The 19,079-nt window shown below is 36.1% G+C and overlaps 2 protein-coding genes across 2 annotated transcripts; both read left to right on the top strand.

Moving 5' to 3' along the window:
- Nucleotides 1–5,050, top strand: LOC126815558 (tubulin beta chain). The gene is made up of 2 exons (XM_050541267.2): nucleotides 1–669; nucleotides 3,672–5,050. The coding sequence occupies exons 1-2, from the start codon at nucleotides 148–150 to the stop codon at nucleotides 4,491–4,493; spliced, it is 1,344 nt and encodes a 447-aa protein (XP_050397224.1). The 5' UTR covers nucleotides 1–147; the 3' UTR covers nucleotides 4,494–5,050.
- An 8,628-nt stretch (nucleotides 5,051–13,678) lies between these two features.
- On the top strand, nucleotides 13,679–17,254 carry LOC126815197 (ankyrin repeat domain-containing protein 55-like). The gene is made up of 5 exons (XM_056099276.1): nucleotides 13,679–13,913; nucleotides 15,138–15,268; nucleotides 15,678–15,787; nucleotides 16,446–16,506; nucleotides 17,105–17,254. The coding sequence occupies exons 1-5, from the start codon at nucleotides 13,760–13,762 to the stop codon at nucleotides 17,252–17,254; spliced, it is 606 nt and encodes a 201-aa protein (XP_055955251.1). The 5' UTR covers nucleotides 13,679–13,759.
- The last annotated feature ends 1,825 nt before the right edge of the window (nucleotides 17,255–19,079 follow it).

Here is a 19,079-nt window from a genome sequence, read left to right as displayed (position 1 = left end):
TACATTGGAGCATCTCATTCTTGAATTCACACTATAACTTAGGAGAATGTTTCGAGGCGAGCCCATAGTCCACCTTTTCTGTCCCGAAGTGAAGTCCAACTCTATTAACGGTTTCCATCTCTAACTCAGTTATCTCAAATAACCACAATGAGAGAAATTTTACACGTCCAAGCTGGTCAATGTGGAAACCAAATCGGTACCAAATTTTGGGAAGTGATTTCAACCGAACATGGAATAGATCCAACTGGAGAATATATCGGAGATGATGATCAACAATTGGAAAGAATTGATGTCTATTACAAGGAAGGCCAAGGTTCCAAATATGTTCCAAGGGCGATCCTCGTTGACCTGGAACCGGGTACCATGGATTCTATCCGATCCGGTCCCTATGGAGCACTTTTCAGGCCCGACAACTTCATATTTGGTCAAAGTGGTGCTGGTAATAATTGGGCCAAAGGTCACTACACCGAGGGAGCGGAATTAGTGGACCAAGTTCTGGATACTATGCGGAAAGAAGCCGAGAGTTGCGATTGCATCCAGGGCTTCCAGTTGTCACACTCTCTTGGGGGTGGTACAGGTTCTGGAATGGGTACCCTTATTTGCAGCAAAATTCGAGAGGAATATCCCGACCGAATTATGAACACATTTTCTGTGGTTCCATCTCCTAAGGTAATTTATTTAACTTGAATGTAAATGAAATTAAATGAAATGAAATGAAATGGGGGTTTAACGTCCTACTGTTCTGCTCCTAAACTGGGCTAATGAAGACGACATACGCCATACATTGTGCTATGAGGGAAATTTTGCCCGGGCAGCGGCGCTACGGCCTACTCTTATATCGAATTCCAACCACCAAGGGTTCGTTTACGTGCACTCCAATATGTGCACCTCGGTTTTTCGTTCCATCCGAACGACTAGACAGCTGTCCTTGTCATGCCCTCCGTCCTGCATCACTGATAAGGGGAAACCACGCCGGAAAATCTGGATGAACTTTCTCGGCCAATGCTAGCGACCCAGCGTCTTACCCACTTAGCCACGTAAATTTCGGTCTATGTTACTGAAAGTAGTAGGGAGCTGCAGTGGCTCAATGTGTAATGCGCTGTCTCGGTGTTGACCGAGAAAGTTACCGGGAATTTTCCAGTCTGCTTTCCCCGTGTCAGTGATGAGGGTGGAGGGCCCGTCAAGGACAGCATCTAGTCATTTGAATGGTACCGAAAACCTAGATGCAGTGTACACATTGGCGTGCACGTAAAAGAGTAGGCCGTAGCGACACTGTATGTAATAGAACACACTCGAGTATGAAAATCAGCTGGGTTGTAGAAACAGGGTAACAGAATTATTAACAGGTCCGTAGAACTTTAGGGATGAGGGGAGAAGGGGCGTTTAAGCATCTCCGGTATAAAATTGCTACTATCCGGACAATATCCCTCACCTCAGTCCCTCACCTCAAACTGCTTTAGCTGTTATTACTTTATTTGTCTAAGACACACCTACATAGAGTCGTGTGACATGAATAAAAGCCATTGTAAACATTAAATAAGAATAACTTATGTTAGAATCGATCAATTTGAATGAATTTGGATTAGAACTACTGTGTGATGTCTTCAATTCTATAATTAATTTTTATTTGGCATGATAGCTCTTTGAGGCATAGGACGAGTTACAAATTTGGGAAATTCCTAAATTGAGTAAATGGTTTTACGACTCAAACAAAAGATCCGTAATGCGTCAGTATTTTTTTCTTGAAAAAAAAGAGAAGATATTCAATATACCAATATGTTGCCCAAATCCCATCGGTTTTCGCTTGTTCATTGAAATTTAAATAACAAGTAAAAAGTAGTCCCTGTTCAGTATTTTAAGTTTCTCTAGGATAACTAACGAAATTTTGTTAACTATATTGACCATTTACGACAGACTTAGAACATTTTGAAAGACATTCCTTTACAAAGCATAAATATGTTGTTCAGAAAACATTGCACTGTGTCACGTGTAAATCTTAGCTTTTTGATTGAGTGAACCATTTTTGACAAATACGAGTTGAACGTTACTGGCTTATCTGACTTACGGAAACACGCTTGTCTTTGGTTTTATTCGTGTTAAAGTGTATGGGAAGGTAAAGGTTATATTATCACGGTAAATACTCATTGGCAACAGTTTAAATACATATCTCTGTGAGATAAGACGAAACTACCATGGAGTAAACAATTTACCTGGGAGTGGCAAACATGTTAAGTACACTTCAAGTAATAAAGGGTACATATATTCTACAAAACATTAGACAATATTCTGGAATATTTACATTTTAGCTGAATATTACCAGAAAGCCATATTAACATATTATTGAAATACTCTTACCGGAACATCCTTGCTGAAAATACATAAGTGGAACCGACTGGATTCGACTGATATATGGGTCTCTATTTATAAGGTACAACAGTATTTTATACTTGTGACGGGGTGGCATTAGGGAGTGGCAGGCAGGGTAGGCCTATGCTTACTTTTTGTTCGGAACACTAGGTATTCCAACTGATAATTTCCCCATTAAGAAAATCCAATTACTATTGTCTCTATTTTACATTTCGCTTCAGGGACTTTCTCATTTTAGAATATTCTCTAGGTTTCATTAGTTATACTCGTGGATTCACTTGTGGCTGTAAAGAACCTATTAGGATCCAATGAATGGCATACCTATAACTGCAACATAATTTCTATTCTACCTACACTAAAGGAAAAAAAATAACATTCACTTGATCTGATAGTACCGCATTTATTACTAACAATGTCTTATGTGTATGATGTGTGTTCTATGACTATTTATTTGGGTGTGTGGTATTGGGGTTCTCCTAGACTACAAGGCATTTAATTATCACTTTTAATTGGTAATAATTCAAAACAAAAATAGGTGATGATTGAATCCTGGTGAACAGGTCGAAATAGTAAATATACTGTGAAATGCCATATACCTCATTAACACGAGAGAGAGAGAGAGAGAGGGAGGGAGTGAGGGGGTGGGGGGGCTACGTCTTCGTTATCCCAGTCGATGCAGGAAAGTAAGACATTAAACCTCATTCCGTTGCATTTCATCATTATTATTGTAATAACCCAGATAAAACATATTAATGCTTACAGGGCGTTAACCACCAGTCTGCAGTTGCTATCTTGCTATTTATAAAAGGGTTTGCCTTGAAGTATCTCGAAAAATAAGATGTTTTTACCAAAACAATTATATTTTCCGGCGAACTTGGGTATGTTTTACATTCAATGGCGAGGATGGTAATGTTTTACAGTCGATGGTTATGTACTTAGTATCACAACCAACGGAAAAAAATGAGGGAACAAGTGGATTTGAATTTGATTTAACGTTACAATCAAAGCTTAACTAATGTTTCCAACCTTGGGTAAGATTATCTCCAGGAATTAAATTCGCCCTTTCAACTGCATATATGCCGATTCTGGAATTGTAGATATTCGTTTTTGAATCCTGATTTTAAAAAAATTCCAAAAAATCAAAATAACACAGGCATGTGATATTGTTATTTGAACTTTAAAGTACGTGACAAAAAGTTTGTGATTAAGAAAGGATGAACTCGGGACATGGGGGACCATGAGAGTCGGGTGTCTAGTTGTGCCTTTTAGTCATGTAAACTATGTAATTATATTTATCGTTTCAGGTATCAGATACTGTAGTAGAACCATACAACTCTACCTTATCAGTTCATCAGCTGGTAGAAAATACTGATGAGACTTTCTGTATCGATAACGAAGCTTTATATGACATCTGTTTTAAAACATTAAAGTTAACGACGCCTACTTACGGCGACCTGAATCATCTGGTTTCGGTTACCATGTCTGGAATCACAACATGTCTACGATTCCCGGGTCAACTAAACGCCGATCTAAGGAAACTGGCAGTTAACATGGTACCATTCCCCCGTCTTCACTTCTTCATGCCTGGGTTCGCTCCCCTCACCTCCAGAAACAGCCAGTCGTATCGTGCCCTGTCCGTTCCAGAACTAACCACGCAAATGTTTGATGCCAGAAATATGATGGCTGCCTGTGATCCACGTCACGGTCGCTACTTGACGGTGGCTGCTATTTTCAGAGGTCGTATGTCCATGAAGGAGGTGGATGAACAGATGTTAAACGTTCAAAATAAAAATAGCAGCTACTTTGTTGAATGGATCCCCAACAACGTCAAAACAGCGGTATGCGATATCCCACCACGCGGTTTAAAGATGGCAGCAACCTTTATTGGTAACAGCACAGCCATTCAAGAACTGTTTAAGAGAATATCAGAACAATTTACTGCTATGTTCAGAAGAAAGGCTTTCCTCCATTGGTATACTGGTGAAGGTATGGATGAGATGGAATTTACAGAAGCCGAATCTAACATGAACGATCTGGTATCTGAATATCAACAATACCAGGATGCTGTAGTCGATGATGACCAGGAATTTGACGATGAAGGAGAAGCTGAATCAATTCTTGAATAAGAAGTGCTCTGATACCAATAGCAGTGTAATGACAAATTTTAAGTCTAATATAACTGGTATATTTTTTTTCTCGGTACACACCAAATCGATAGATTCCATATGGAAAAATATCTACAATTGGTGTACAAAGAAGTCTACATGATTAAACGTCCTGTGTAAACATGCTTATATCTCTCCACGCAAAATATCTTGACAATTTAAATTGCACATTGGACAAATTCTACTTGCACTAAATGTTTACGCAATCGATCGTGACTTATTTTCTGCTTTTGATACATAATATAGAACGACGCCATGCACATACCTGTAATGGATACATATTAATATAATTATTATGCTATATTGTGGATCTAACACCTTTTAAATTTATTGTTATCTAATGTTATCTCAGACGCGCGTAATATTTATTTGCGACATCCACTGATGAGGGAAACTGGGTACGGAAGATGAGGTCTCAGAAAATTGCAATTCAAAAAATGAATTTGTTCCTTAGTATATTTTTCTAAAACTAATTTAACGTTACTTTTCGATAAAATCGAGATAAATTTTCAAACCAATTTGAGTTTAATTTGTAATTTATTTAAACGCCTAAAACGGTAATACATATAATAAAATACAATTTCATATTTATTATTTATAATCTACCCATTTTTTTTATTTATGAACAAATCTATTTACATATATTATGTTATAAAATAAAATCATGTGTTATGAAATGAATAGTATTATAGTTGACAAATTCGAATGTAAATTAAATATCTTGATCTTCACGCGTTGAGGATCAGGATGCAGTGTCTATTCAATGACAAAGCTCTAGAATTTTCGTATATATTTTTATTTTGACAATTCGTATGCTCTTCGGCGTCTTTAATAGCGAGGCGAGACCGGAGGAAAACCACGAGTAAGAGATTTTAGAAATGTTCATCTTTTCGCCTATTAGAATTTTCGTATATATTTTTATTTTGACAATTCGTATGCTCTTCGGCGTCTTTAATAGCGAGGCGAGACCGGAGGAAAACCACGAGTAAGAGATTTTAGAAATGTTCATCTTTTCGCCTATTACGAACTTCTTTAAACCATTCAAGCCTGGACAACATCAAAAGAAAAGTGGTCGTCATTTTGCGCAGCGACCTGTCATTCTTCACAAGACTAATTTGAGCTAATCGTTGACTTTATCATGTCAGCTATGAATCAATAGTGTGTCTAATTACTTGTCAACCCGCTTGCTTCACTAGGATCGATAACTCTAAAACTACCTGTCAACAAATGCATCATACCTGAGAAGGGCGCGTGCAGGCACTCGCTCGCCACCGCAGTGTCTGTTTGGAAAACGTCACTTCCCTTTTGCGAGCAGACGATGAGCATTGTTACTTTTAAGAAATTCTCAAAACATAACCAGTGACTCCATATAAAAGACTTTGTTATGATTAAATAACTGTAAGCAAAAGATGGATTTTTCAGATAGAGATGTCGACGATTACGGTAAGTTTAGTGTCACCTTACACAAGCAGTAGGCTTCGCCCGATGGATCTGCTTCTCAATTCAGTCTGGTATTGATCTGTCGCATCCTATTTGATAAACAAACGATAATAACTGACGTAAACTTACCGAGATTCGTGTAAAAATTGACTTTATATTATCTCCTTTAGTCTTATATATTAATATAGGGCTAATGTCAATGTATTTGGTTTAAGTAAAACTAGGCTACATAACGGCGGAAGAAACAATAATTAGGCATTGGCCTTGAGGGCGAGTAAAACAATTAACGTTGCGTGATGTATCAATTATCAATGGTTGACAAGAGCATATTCACATAAGATGATTTGCCTCCCGATTATAAAATAATAACATTTCCAATTAAGTCGAGGGTGTGTGTTCGGTATATTCCCCCAATCAATATATAGGTCTAGTATCACAAGATCTGATGAATATTGAGGAATATTGGGAGGTTGGAATCAATTAAGAAGTTTCATTAAGAATAATGGCCTGGAATAGATTAAATCACCATATTGCCAAGATATTACAAGCTCTCTTAGAATGAGTACGTGTAGCAAGAACTAAATCCATGCCATCTAAAATGATTTTGCACGTGGAAATACACGTGTACAATCCTTGATTTTGACTTATAAATATCAGGACACCATAATCTGTTCAGTGTTTAGGGTTTCTTAAGTACGTGCATGTTTTATTAGTCGGCCTACTTATCGGGTCGGGGGTTTTATTCCTGAACCGACTATAACACATATAACTTGTACCCTTCCTGCTAAGTCGAGTCGATATGCTAAGTACACATTTCCCAGACCAATGTACACAGATATCGGCATTTATTGATAGAGACCGTCTTAAAATAGACTCCACCCTACCCCACCCCACCTTTCTCGAGAGAAATTTGCATGTGGGTACGATTCACAAAAGAACACGATAGAGCGATATGTTTAAGAACCGCCATCGTTGATTAGCGTAGGTATATTCCCCTACAATGGTAGATTCGGTTACCTCGTGTGTATATGAGCTCTTTGCCTCTTTGGTTATATGTCTAGATCAATGTTCAACAGATAGCAGTTTGGATGCGAGGGCTTGTGTTTGGGAGGGGAAGATGGCATATCCACTGGTCCCCATTCCTGTGACAAAACTTAAAACGTACTTTATAGAATTCATCGAATATGCTGCCAACTGTCAGAAGGGCATGCTACCGAATGTTCTTCAGGCCCCTACGCCTTAACTTATCTGTCTGTGATGGACTTAATTATAACAGAAATTTGCCAAAGCTGCAAAACAGAAATATCCCAAATAATGTTTACACGAAGCATAATGGCGTGCAGTGTTATACAAATTCCAAAATACAAAATAACAACAAATATTGTAGTATCAATTGCTAATTTGATGGTTTGAGTTTGGACTTTTATTTCAGAAATTGATTCTTGTCACTGATAAATAACGGTTGCTTTCTGATTTAAAAAAATGTATGACCTGGATAGTTGTGACTATACTGTTATTGGTATTAATATTGTATACTAACTAGAAGTGCTTAATATAATTAAGGTCAACGGCCTTATTAAATTTTCAACGCTTAAGAGCAATTGCTTTCGTACTGAGATCAAATATGATGAGCTGAAGTGATATTCTATCAGTAAGATAATCTATGGAAGAAGTTCTACATGTTTAAGGAAAATGATGATGGACAATACGCCAGGATGTTAGGAACCAAACCTGTAATCAATATGAAATGACATGGTGTTTATTAAAGATAACAAAGTTAATTTATAGTGACAGGTTGGAGGTACATATTGCTTGTTTAAACATGAACATCGGGTTAATTAGGTAGTATCAGTAATATAATGGCCGGGAGTGACGCATCGTTTTTTGTTTTTTTTTATTTTATTTTTTTTCTTGTTGCAGTATAATCATAGAAAGTATAATCATTGAGTGGCATTTGAAGATTGGGGACAATAAAAACACAACAGAATTTATACGGAAAACCATCACTGGTGGGTTTACACATTTACAGAATGATAAAAGAATACTTGTCGAAACGTCGTGATGTATGTGTAACAAAACGTGATTGTATTTCGTGATTTTTGCCAATAGTTCGAGAATCAAACTTTCTGTTGGAGATGGAATATAGGGTTAAGATTAAGATTGTAAAAATTTAGGGTTAAGTTTAATAATTTGGGGAAGAAGTTAAGTCTTCACAAAAGCACTGATAAACGAATCAAAAGTAATTAGATTGCCTCATCAATAATCCCGTGTAACTTTACTTCAATGTCGCGATTCCACTTGTTTACGTCATTCGTCATATTAATAATGAGTATTGAAAGATTTCTTTATCAATAGTATCATATGTTGCAATCAATGGTGGAAGGGGACTCGATCTAAAATATAGTTTTTGGTTGCCTATTATATATTATATATTATTTATAACATGTCTTTAAGACACATTCAAACTTTACACAAATTAAAGACATGTTATATTTTATTGACAGAAAGAAAGGTTTGGTTAGTTACGACAATAAATATAAATAAAAATATATTCTTTTTTACATCGATACTAGGAAAAGCATCTGGGAATTGCGCTCTGATATAAATATGATCTTAGCAACGTATTGTAAAAGCAAAGTTCGAGTAGCATTGTTCAGTTCTTTTGGGAATGAGGGTTATCAGAATCCGAACACGTTGGTGGGGCTTTTGTGAAGCTATTATTGAATAGGAGATATGAGCGTTTATAAAGATTTTTTTTGTGTTTTATATGTTCTAATGAGAAGATATAGTATATAGTAATGGATTTATTCACCTGGACAAATAAATCTTCCTATTTTAAAGAGTAACAATGCGGTTCAATAGTAAAAAGGAAAAACACGTTGATATCACATCACATGAGTAAATATGCAGTACTACGCAGTACAAGAACTTCATTCTACCTCGCAAAAGGGCAATAAAATCATCACTCATCTAGAGCGCCTCTTACACTTATTCTTTTGTGTGAAGATTTGGGCATTGATGAGTTCACTGTCATGAGGTATGAATCTCAATTTTCAAAAGATGAATTTTTTAGAGTGGTTGGTAAAACGGGGTGCACTTTCGACACTAGAAAAGTGTAAGAGAACCCATTATGCCTCACACAGCTGGTTATCTGAAGCCTAGTGAGTTGTATTTTACGGGTTGGACGATTTACCCAATACTACCCAATACCACCCGAATATCACTCCAATATCACCTCAATATCACCTCAATATCACCACATACTATCCAATACTACAACATAATGATGCAAAATAGAGACATCATTTGATTTTATTTTTCAAAAATAGAGTTATATCGCGGGAAATGTGCTTCAAATGCGATACTAATGTCTGTCTGTTTTATTTGCCTCCCTATACCACCCAAAACAAGCCAATAGTAACCCAATACTACCAAATATTCATCAAATACGACCAAATACTACCCAATATGATCAAATAACAATCTAATATTTCAAATGACAGCACATTAGTATAATTACTGCAACGAATATTCGATATTTTGAAGAAAATTGACATGTTTACCCAGTTATCTCCCTTTACAACCGATAAATAGATTTTAGATTGCTACTCAGATTAATCATCTTCTTTGGCTTCGCAGTTGGTTTCCATGACGAAAAGTTTAAAATAAGAAAAACAGGTAACCATATACCATATTTTATTCCCAAAATGGCCCACCTCTCTCTTACCGCTTGTTAGTGACAAGGCGTGGGTTCGTCTGTCAAACAATTGTTAAGGTGGGTGTTCTCTGGTCCCCCGGTTTCGTCTCACCGTTAAACACCCCTTCGCGCAAGCGAGTTAATGAAATAATATTGAACTATATGTCAGTCCCGAAATTACCTAGTTAGTGTCGATTGTTTGTTTTTTGTTAAAAATTAATGCTTTAACAAAAGAAACTGCATAATGTTTAAATTCATTTTTTCATGTCAACTATTATGTTATTGCATATTTACTTACTGCACATTATTTTATTTTAAAATTAACGAAATTGCACATGTTTCTTTCAAGTGTGTAATGGTAGACGCGACACTTCTTAGTTCATTAAACTATCATTTGCGGCCTGTTACAGCACAGTCTGTTTCTTTGATAATATAAATAAACCTGAACTTGATTACCCAATCAACAAACTTAACCCCGTTGATTAAGTGTTAGGGCCAATCCCGATAATATTTTCGAGAATAAAACTGTTTAATTTTGTGTTAAATTCCCTTAAAATCCTCTTCCTTAGGGTGGAGCAACGAACTCAATATATGTGATACGTTTTCAAACAACTTAAACCCGTCAGTCTTCATCTGGAAATGGAGATCGATGTCCCGAGCTGTATTATGCGGTGTCTGGATAAAACTAGACTTTTATTTTATAAAAATAATGTGTGGGTGAAATTTATCTTTCATTATCAAGTACAGCACACGGGTCATTCATTGTATAGACTTCAAAGGGGACGGGATTCGATTATCAGGTGACCGGAAATCTTAAAAGGGTTACGTGTCCGGATAAGCAGTTTTGACGTTCATGTCCAAACGACTCAATATTTTGAGCTGAAATTTTGAGACAAGGTAAATAATGTAGCAATATAGTCGTGGCGACATTGTTTTTAAATTTATAGACAAAGAATAGAGAAATAAGATGACTTTATATTTCATTAATTAATATATTTGGCAAATTAATAGTTTCACACATATTCACATATATATTATATATAGTTTGGACTTAAATCAATTTAGGGTATAAATGACATATTGTTACATAAAAAGAGTTATTTAGCCAAAACATGTGTCAATAAAATACCACGAGATTACACGGGAGTGGAATTATTCTAATTGCATCATTTGGCTTAATTTAACCAATCATATCAGAAATTGCACAGGTTCAGGGCCATGAACAGGCATTCTGTGCGTGATAGGCATGAGTCTTATAAAAGAAATCATAGTAAACTTTTAAGATAGACTTCCATTAGATTCCAGAGAGGTTCCATCTGAGTTCCTAGACAGCCGCGAGGCTGGCTAGGGTGGAGAAATGATTTTAGCTAGTATTGTAATCTGTGCTTGTATACGTGTATTCGGCTATGCTATATAAAATGTAGAAGCGAACTGTTGCATTGTTATTCCTGGTAAGACAAACGTCTTAAGAAAACAGTAAGAAGTAAATACACAACGTGCAGCAGAAGTAAAGACATTTAGAGACAAATTTGAAACGATCACAAGGCTACAGAAATATGTAGTAAGAAAAGATGCATGGGTCGTATGTAGGATGTGGCGACCGGTTTTTATGATCGCCCGCTCTCCACGCCAGACAAAAGACCTATGGTGCTACAATAAACCATTCCTCTATAGTTTGAGAGAGAGGGGGGGGGGTTAACGTGCACTCGACACAAACTAGGTCATTTTGGGTTTATATTTCAATAATTCGCTTGCGCATATAGAGGTCTTTAGCAGTGGGAGGAAACTGGAGACCGTGTCTATTCATTTAGGTGGTAATGAAATCGCCTGTGGATATATACCGTAGAATAATTAGAATTTGTCCAATATTGACAATATTCGAAGAATTGGTGAAATTTTGACAAGAGGAGATTTTTCAAAGGCGCCTAGTTTGGAACCGGAATCATTTAAAAGACAAAGGATACGCGTTAATAAGTCATTAAAAGACAGATGTAAAGATAAATTCGTGTGCTTTCCTGACATATCATGCCCAATAATTCTTTTTTAAACTGATTTTACTTTAATGCGTTTTTAAATCTTTGTTAATTTCTTTTAAAACTCTTTTTATTTTATGTTATGTTATATATTTATAAGCTTTTAACGTGTAATATTGGAGGAATAAACTATAGCGGGGTCATCTATAACAACTTGTTTTCCTTATTTTCACTTCGTCGTCTTGGAAACAAACTGCAAAGCCCAACAATATGATTCATCTGTTTATCGGTTGTAAAGGGAGATAACTGCGTAAATATTTCAATTTTCTTCATATTATCGAATATTCGTTGCAATTATTATACTGGTGTGCTGCTAATTGGTGATATTAGGTTTGTATTTTATAATATTGGGTAGTATTTGGTAGTATTTGTTAAGTATTTGGTAGTATTGGGTTATTATTTGCTTGATTTGGGTGATATAGGGAGGCAAATGGAACAGCCCGACATCGGTAATCACATTTGAAGCACATTTCCCACGATATATCTCACTATTTTTGAAATGAATTAATTAATATGCTCATTTTGTACCATTATGTTGTAGTATTGGGTAGTGCGTGGTGATATTGGAGTGATATTCGGGTGGTATTGGGTAGTATTGGGTAAATTGTCGCACCCGTAAAATACAACTCACTACAGATAACCAGCTGTGTGAGGCATAATGGGTTCTCTTACACTTATCCAGTATCGAAAATGCACCCCGTTTTACCACCCACACTAAAAAAAAAATCATCTTTTGAAAATTGAGATCCATACGGGGAAGTCGTCCCTTCGGTATTTTACCACTTTGGTTTACACTTTACGCCCATTCTTTAAAGTTATTCATTTTGTTAATTTTTAAGTACCTTAATAACATGACCAGTTTCTTTTGTCTTAACAATCTAGATCGTGTTATAATTCTTACTTTAGAAACCTTTAATTGCTGAAACTATATTGCTGAATATATAGCTATTATCAAGCACATGCGTGTCTATTAGTATACAACAATAGAAATCTAACGCCTTAACAAAAATATTAGTTGTAATTAACCTGTCTGCTATTGTATAATAAGCCCTATTATTATTAGCTTATATATATCTATATAACCATTCATAGATATGTTAGCAGGTGTATCGTATTTATCAGAGTCGACAGAAAGTTGTTAATGCACTGTATATCAAGTCGAGAAGGAATATTCTTATTATTTTGGAGATATTGGTACATTCAAGTTTTATTCAACATCTTACAATAATAATCATTTTCCAATATTTATACCAAAGGCGTCCATAATCTTAAATTTGTATTCGAGGGTAAAAGAATCCGCTACTGGAGGTGCCTGAAAGGCAAGTATGTCGTTGTTTATCTGAATTCACATTGTTATTTGATTTTGTTCGAAGTTTGTTATACGTATATGTCTTGAAAATATGTCTTAAAATACATTTCTTTATATAGACAAAACACAAATACCCCCCAAACGTTATTTTGTACCAGTTGTTAACCATAACCATTACGCAGAAATAAATTAAAGATGTGAATATTAATCGAATTCAGGGAACATTTTAGATTTAGATCCAAATCCGGGCGTTGTACATTCTACTGTAACTTAACATGAATAAAAAGATCAATATGCATGAAAATGTTTATGATATAACTAAATTGATTGTGTATTTGAAGAAAGAGATTCGTCTGTCGATATGTAACTGATACGGTGCCAACAAATGTTTGAATACAACATAATATTATTTGACTCTCAAATGCGTTCTAATGATTTTCTATTTCCACAATTTGGATTCGCTTTTGGGGTATATTTCCCTCGCCAACTAAGTCATATAACTTTTAGTATTAAGATTTCAACATCATCTTGGATTCTCTTTTGAGGCACAATTCCCTCGCCAATTAAATCATACATCTTTTAGTATAAAGATTTTAGCATAATTTGGATTCTCGTTTGTGACACAATTCCCTTGTCAACTATATCATACATATTTTAGTATTACTAACAATAACACAAGAAAGTTACATGCATCACGTAATGAGTTGTTTGCTGTGACATCTAGTGACGCAGAAACATTCAGTGAAGTATGTTATTTATTCTTTTTATTTTAGGCGGCATTGAAAATGAAGAAGTCGATCTACCATCAGTACATCAGGCTGCAGCACAAGGTGCAATACCTGCACTTATAGAGGCAATATGGCAAGATCCAAGTATGTTAGAACTTCAAAACGAAGAAGGTAGTTCTCTCAAATCAGTTTTGAACACAGATAAATACACAGATAAAAAAACCTCTATTATTTCTGCCTTCTGCTGTTATCGGATGTAGTTAGTCAGAGAAAGAAACTGCGATGCTAGGGGAAATTGACTCCATTCAGATCAAAGTTATCAGCAACCACGTTTATGAAGCAACGTCTGCCACGCTATCTCCCTTTAACGCAGACACGTCGGAGGCTGTGACACAAACACACTCAAATCAAACATGGCGACCTCCACGGAAACCTTGACATTGAATGAACAATAGCCTCCAATCGGAGGTTGTGACACAAACAATCTCAAATCAATCATGGCAACCTCAACGGAAACCTTTATATTGAACAAACTCGATTATCACAATTAGACATTTTAGCTCGAGACTTGGCATTCGCGATGATCGAGGAATCTGATAGACGCCCATCTGACCAGTAGCCAACCTAAATTAGTGCCTAAATATACAGGGTATTACGTGAAGGGCTTGATAAGGTGTACGGAGTTAAAGCGAGATCAAACTTTCTATTGAAGATGATCAGCAACTTATTCGAACAAACATTCATATCTGTTGAGAAAACGATAGTGGTCTGTTTCCATTCGTTTAAAATTCGAGTTATTGCCCTCTAGTCTGCAACACCAATAATGAAACTGATAAGCTATTTTGGACATTGTCGTCCTAATAGCACCGAATGCCACCGTGTGAAGATTAGTCTTAAGCCGACGAAGGAATGTTAGAAGCATCAACTGGTAACAATGGCTAAGTGCTGAACAAGGAAGTATATCTGGTAGCATTATTTCCCCGCAATATGTGACAAAAACTAATACCATTATTAAACAGCACAATTAATCTTAATTGGAATGACATAAACACAAATGTACAAAGTAAGTTGTCGACAGCTATTTTAAAGACTGCTCCTCCTCAGCCTATCAACTTCTCAACGAAAAGGTTCCCTATTCCCACCTTAGTGAGTTAGGCTATTTTAAAAAGCAACGTTCAGTTTGATAACAGATGTCCATTTTCATGATTCGAACGTTTCTTAAGGTGAAAATGGCCACAATATTTACTGTACGATTTTCCAATTGAATATAAGCATATTTATGCATATTATGAAAGTAACCCCGTTTTATTTTAGGATGTTTCTGAAATTACCAGTTAATTAAAAGACTTAGTATAAACATATCTTCTATGGCATGTATCGTTTCTTTTATTTGTACAGGCTTATCTCCACTAGGAACTGCCACTCAAGCTCAACAATTAATTGCTATAAAACAACTAGTAAAGATGGGAGCTAATATAAATGCACAAGATAAATTTGGTAGAACATCTTTATCTATCGCTGCCTATCAAGTAAGTGATGGTTATTTAAGCTGAATTTTATCAGTCCACTATAAATTACTCTATGTGCTGCTAACTTTAGGTCTGAATTAAACATCCTCTGTCAAATTCCGCTTAAATTGTCTTCAGGATTATCCACAAACTTAACCCTAGACGCACACGGGGTGAATTTAATACTTAGTGCACAATACATATATCTTGTCTCATATATTTATACGGAATCTTGGATTAGTGCAATATCGTTTATTGAAATTATCGGTGGCAATATAGATTTCGTTTATAAATATTTTTAAGACTAAAATTGGTTGTCTAGTACCAGGCATTAATCTGATGGGACCGTTATGAGCATATTGTATTATTGGCATTTTGATTGAACATTATTGCCGTTATCTCAATAATAGATATATTAAATATTTTGTAGGGGTGGCATGAAGGTGTGGTATATTTGTTAAGACATGGAGCTAAACATCAGATAGTAGATAAATCAGGGAGAACTCCTCTTCATGCTTCAACATATGATAAAAGCACAAGGTAAATATCCATATAAATGACCCCAGAATGTCTTTATTTCACGTTTCTTGATTCTTGGGTTTGTGCAATTGGATTTGAAGGCGCGGGAGGGGGATGGGGCGATACTCTATGCCACGATTTACAGGATTATCTTACATAAAATAAACCCATGGTAGTATACCAAGGGATGCCTCAAATGGTTTAGTATCGTTCATTGCGGCAGCTCTACGACCCAAGATGACGGAGATAAAACAGTTAAGGTCACCGATCAACCACGCAAGAACGATTACAGTTATTGTAAATATCGTATATCATAGGACATCCACAGTTATCCAAAATGTTCAAGTCGTAGTGAATCGTATCGAAAAATCGTAGTGGTGTGACATGGCCCTTAATACCCCGTGCACCTACTTAAAACTAACAGATTGATGGGGATGAATTTTATTCATTTTCTGATATTAATTTTTTTCCTATTAAGAAAATTGTCCGTTTTTTTACTGGTCAAGCACGGTGTGTTCAATCTCTAAAAAAAAGTAGTAGAACATATTAGGAATAGGTCGTGAACAGTTGAGTTTTAGGAGACTGAAAGTTACCATTTGTTACGAGTATTTATTATTCTTAGAAATAAAAGTACGCATATTATTGCTTAACTGAGTATTTAAATTTATATTTTGAACAGCACGATGACAGTGTTGCTACAAACGTTAACTCAAGAAGAGGTCAATAAACCCGATACCGAGGTAATTAGATAATAAACAATAATTGCTCAGAATAGAAACTATTTTAAAAATAAAACTTAGTGTCTTTGATTAAACTGAAAGTATACATTTATATTGTACTGTCACCCGATTAGATTTTATTACATACTTCGAGAAGGTATTTGTTGAGTAATAAAACCTTCTAGTAGTTTATCGAGGGCTGGCCGTCTTTACAGCACGGTACAAATATTATCACCACTAGAAGCAACAAATTCCAGAACAAGTCAGAACTCATACCAAAATGGCCGCTTTATACAAATGAGTATTTAGGGGAATACTAACCCGAACCCTAACCCTAACCCTTTTAAGAGAATTAAAAACTAAATAAGACCCAAGTTCAGTCTTTTAAAAAGGGTTAGGGTTCGGGTTAGGTATCCCCAAAATTCTCACTTATATAAAGCGGCCATTTTGGACTCCGGAAGCACCCGAACTACTAGAAGGTTTTATTTGTACCGTGCGGTAAGGACGGCCAGCCCTCCATAAACTACTAGAAGGTTTTATTACTCAACAAATACCTTCTCGAAGTATGTAATAAAATCTAGTCGGGTGGTACTGTAGTGTGTTATATGGTTTATTTTAGTTGATGACCGCCTTGCACTGGGCAGCTTTTCACAATCGTCCACAACATATGGAATTACTGGTGCAGAAAGGTGCCGATATATTCGCTCAAGATATAGATGGTAAAACACCTTTACACTGGGCTTCTCAGGTACCATTATACTACATGTGATATTAGCCCGTTTGGAACAGAAATGTAGAACGTTCAACCCCATTTCATTTTATTTATCTTTAGAAAATTCCTTAAACTGGCATATCGACCAGTGTTGTAAATCGTGTTTTCGAGAGAAACTATCGATATACTCCTTTTAGTGTAAGGGGTTGGATGGCCGAATGGTTAGCGCATGCGTGCTATATCATAAGGTATGTCATTGAGTCAACTGGAGTGGTATCGATTCCCGGTTGTATGCGACAAGGAGTAGGATCGCTTGTCCAACCTCGTGGGTTTTCTCCGGGTCCTCCGGTTTCCCCCCACTGCTAAAAACCCCTACGCGCAAGCGAATAATTAAAACAAAATTGAACCATATGTTAGTCCCGAAATGACCTAGTTTGTGTCGAGTGGACGTTAAATTCCCTCTCAACATGACACCGGGCAATCATAGTTTCTTCTATTCCTAATTTTCTTATTTCAGAATGGGTGTACAGAATGTTGTGTTAAATTGGCATCCCATTCTGATGGTTTGTTATTAATCAACTCAGTTGATCTCTCAGGTAAAACACCCATACATTTTGCCGCTGCAGCAGGACATGTTGATATCATCAAGGCTCTACATGTTTATCCTGGATGTGATTTAGAACCAGAAGATCCCGATGACAGGTTCGCAGATTTATTGTTGAGTTATTATAAATATTGAATGGACCTTTATAATTTATACTAATATATTATTTTTTTCTTATTTCATTTGGGCTTATAAAGCCGTCACCCTGTTCTTGGCTTGTGAACGGTTGAGACATGGCTGCTGCTGTGGGCGTATTTCCGCGCTTTGTGTGACTATCTTATTTATGTATCCTATATTTTCGTTCGATAACAGCTTGTGAAATCTTGTCAAAAGCTCTTCACAGTGTAACTTACTGTTGTAATCGTTATCAATAAATATTGTTCTAATTGACGTTAAATTTAACTTTTGTATTGGAAAGGATTGCAGCTAAAAAAAATATAGGTACTGTTGATTATTGATTGGAAAGGATTGTAGCTAAAAAAAAAGGGATAATCATATTGTATTTTGGGATATTTCGACGATACCTTCCTGGTTACGCTTGGGACTTTGGGTCACGTGGATAATTTTAAAACGTCATTGTAGACTCGATTGTCTAACCTGGCGAAATTTAGTGAGTATTGCCACTGTTTGACGGAATCTAAAGTAGTGAACTTTGACACCAATTATTTAATTCCAACCGTTTCTCACCTTGGTATTATTATATCCACTGAAAGAGAATCTGTTTAGGCGAGTTATGTGCCCTTGAATTAGAAATCGGATGCAGACCACATGGTCGTAATAGACATTAGACATTACAATTAGTCATATAGCAAGGGCCAAATGTTTTTTGAAATATTTTCCATGTTACAGGCTCCTGTGCTGTACACAGCTTGTGGGCATTTAATGATGGTCACTTGGTATAGCTACTATCTAAGTTTATGTATTTTTGTAGGACACCATTACATTGGGCAGCAGCCATGGGTATGATAAATTGTTTGAATCTGTTGTTATCTCTTGATGTGAAGCCTAATCCTGTCGATGCTGAAGGTGGTACACCATTAGATTATACACGGCAATCTGGCCATATAGGTAAATATTAACCATACTGAAAACCTCTCATCCGACGACAAGCGTTGCTATTAAAACTTTCAACCGAACACGTTACAACAAAGGCCTAGTATTAACTGTAAGATCATCACGAAAGTTATTTTATTTAAAACCGTTTTGGTGGAAACAGTATTTACATCGACTATTTAAAGTTTATATTGATTTCTGTTAATTTCATCGTATGTGTATAAG

The sequence above is a fragment of the Patella vulgata genome, chromosome 3, assembly GCF_932274485.2.
Source record: "Patella vulgata chromosome 3, xgPatVulg1.2, whole genome shotgun sequence".
In the NCBI taxonomy this organism is placed as follows: domain Eukaryota; kingdom Metazoa; phylum Mollusca; class Gastropoda; family Patellidae; genus Patella; species Patella vulgata.
The sequence above is the reverse complement of the archived record's forward strand: the minus strand, read 5'-3'. Positions and strand labels throughout refer to the sequence as shown.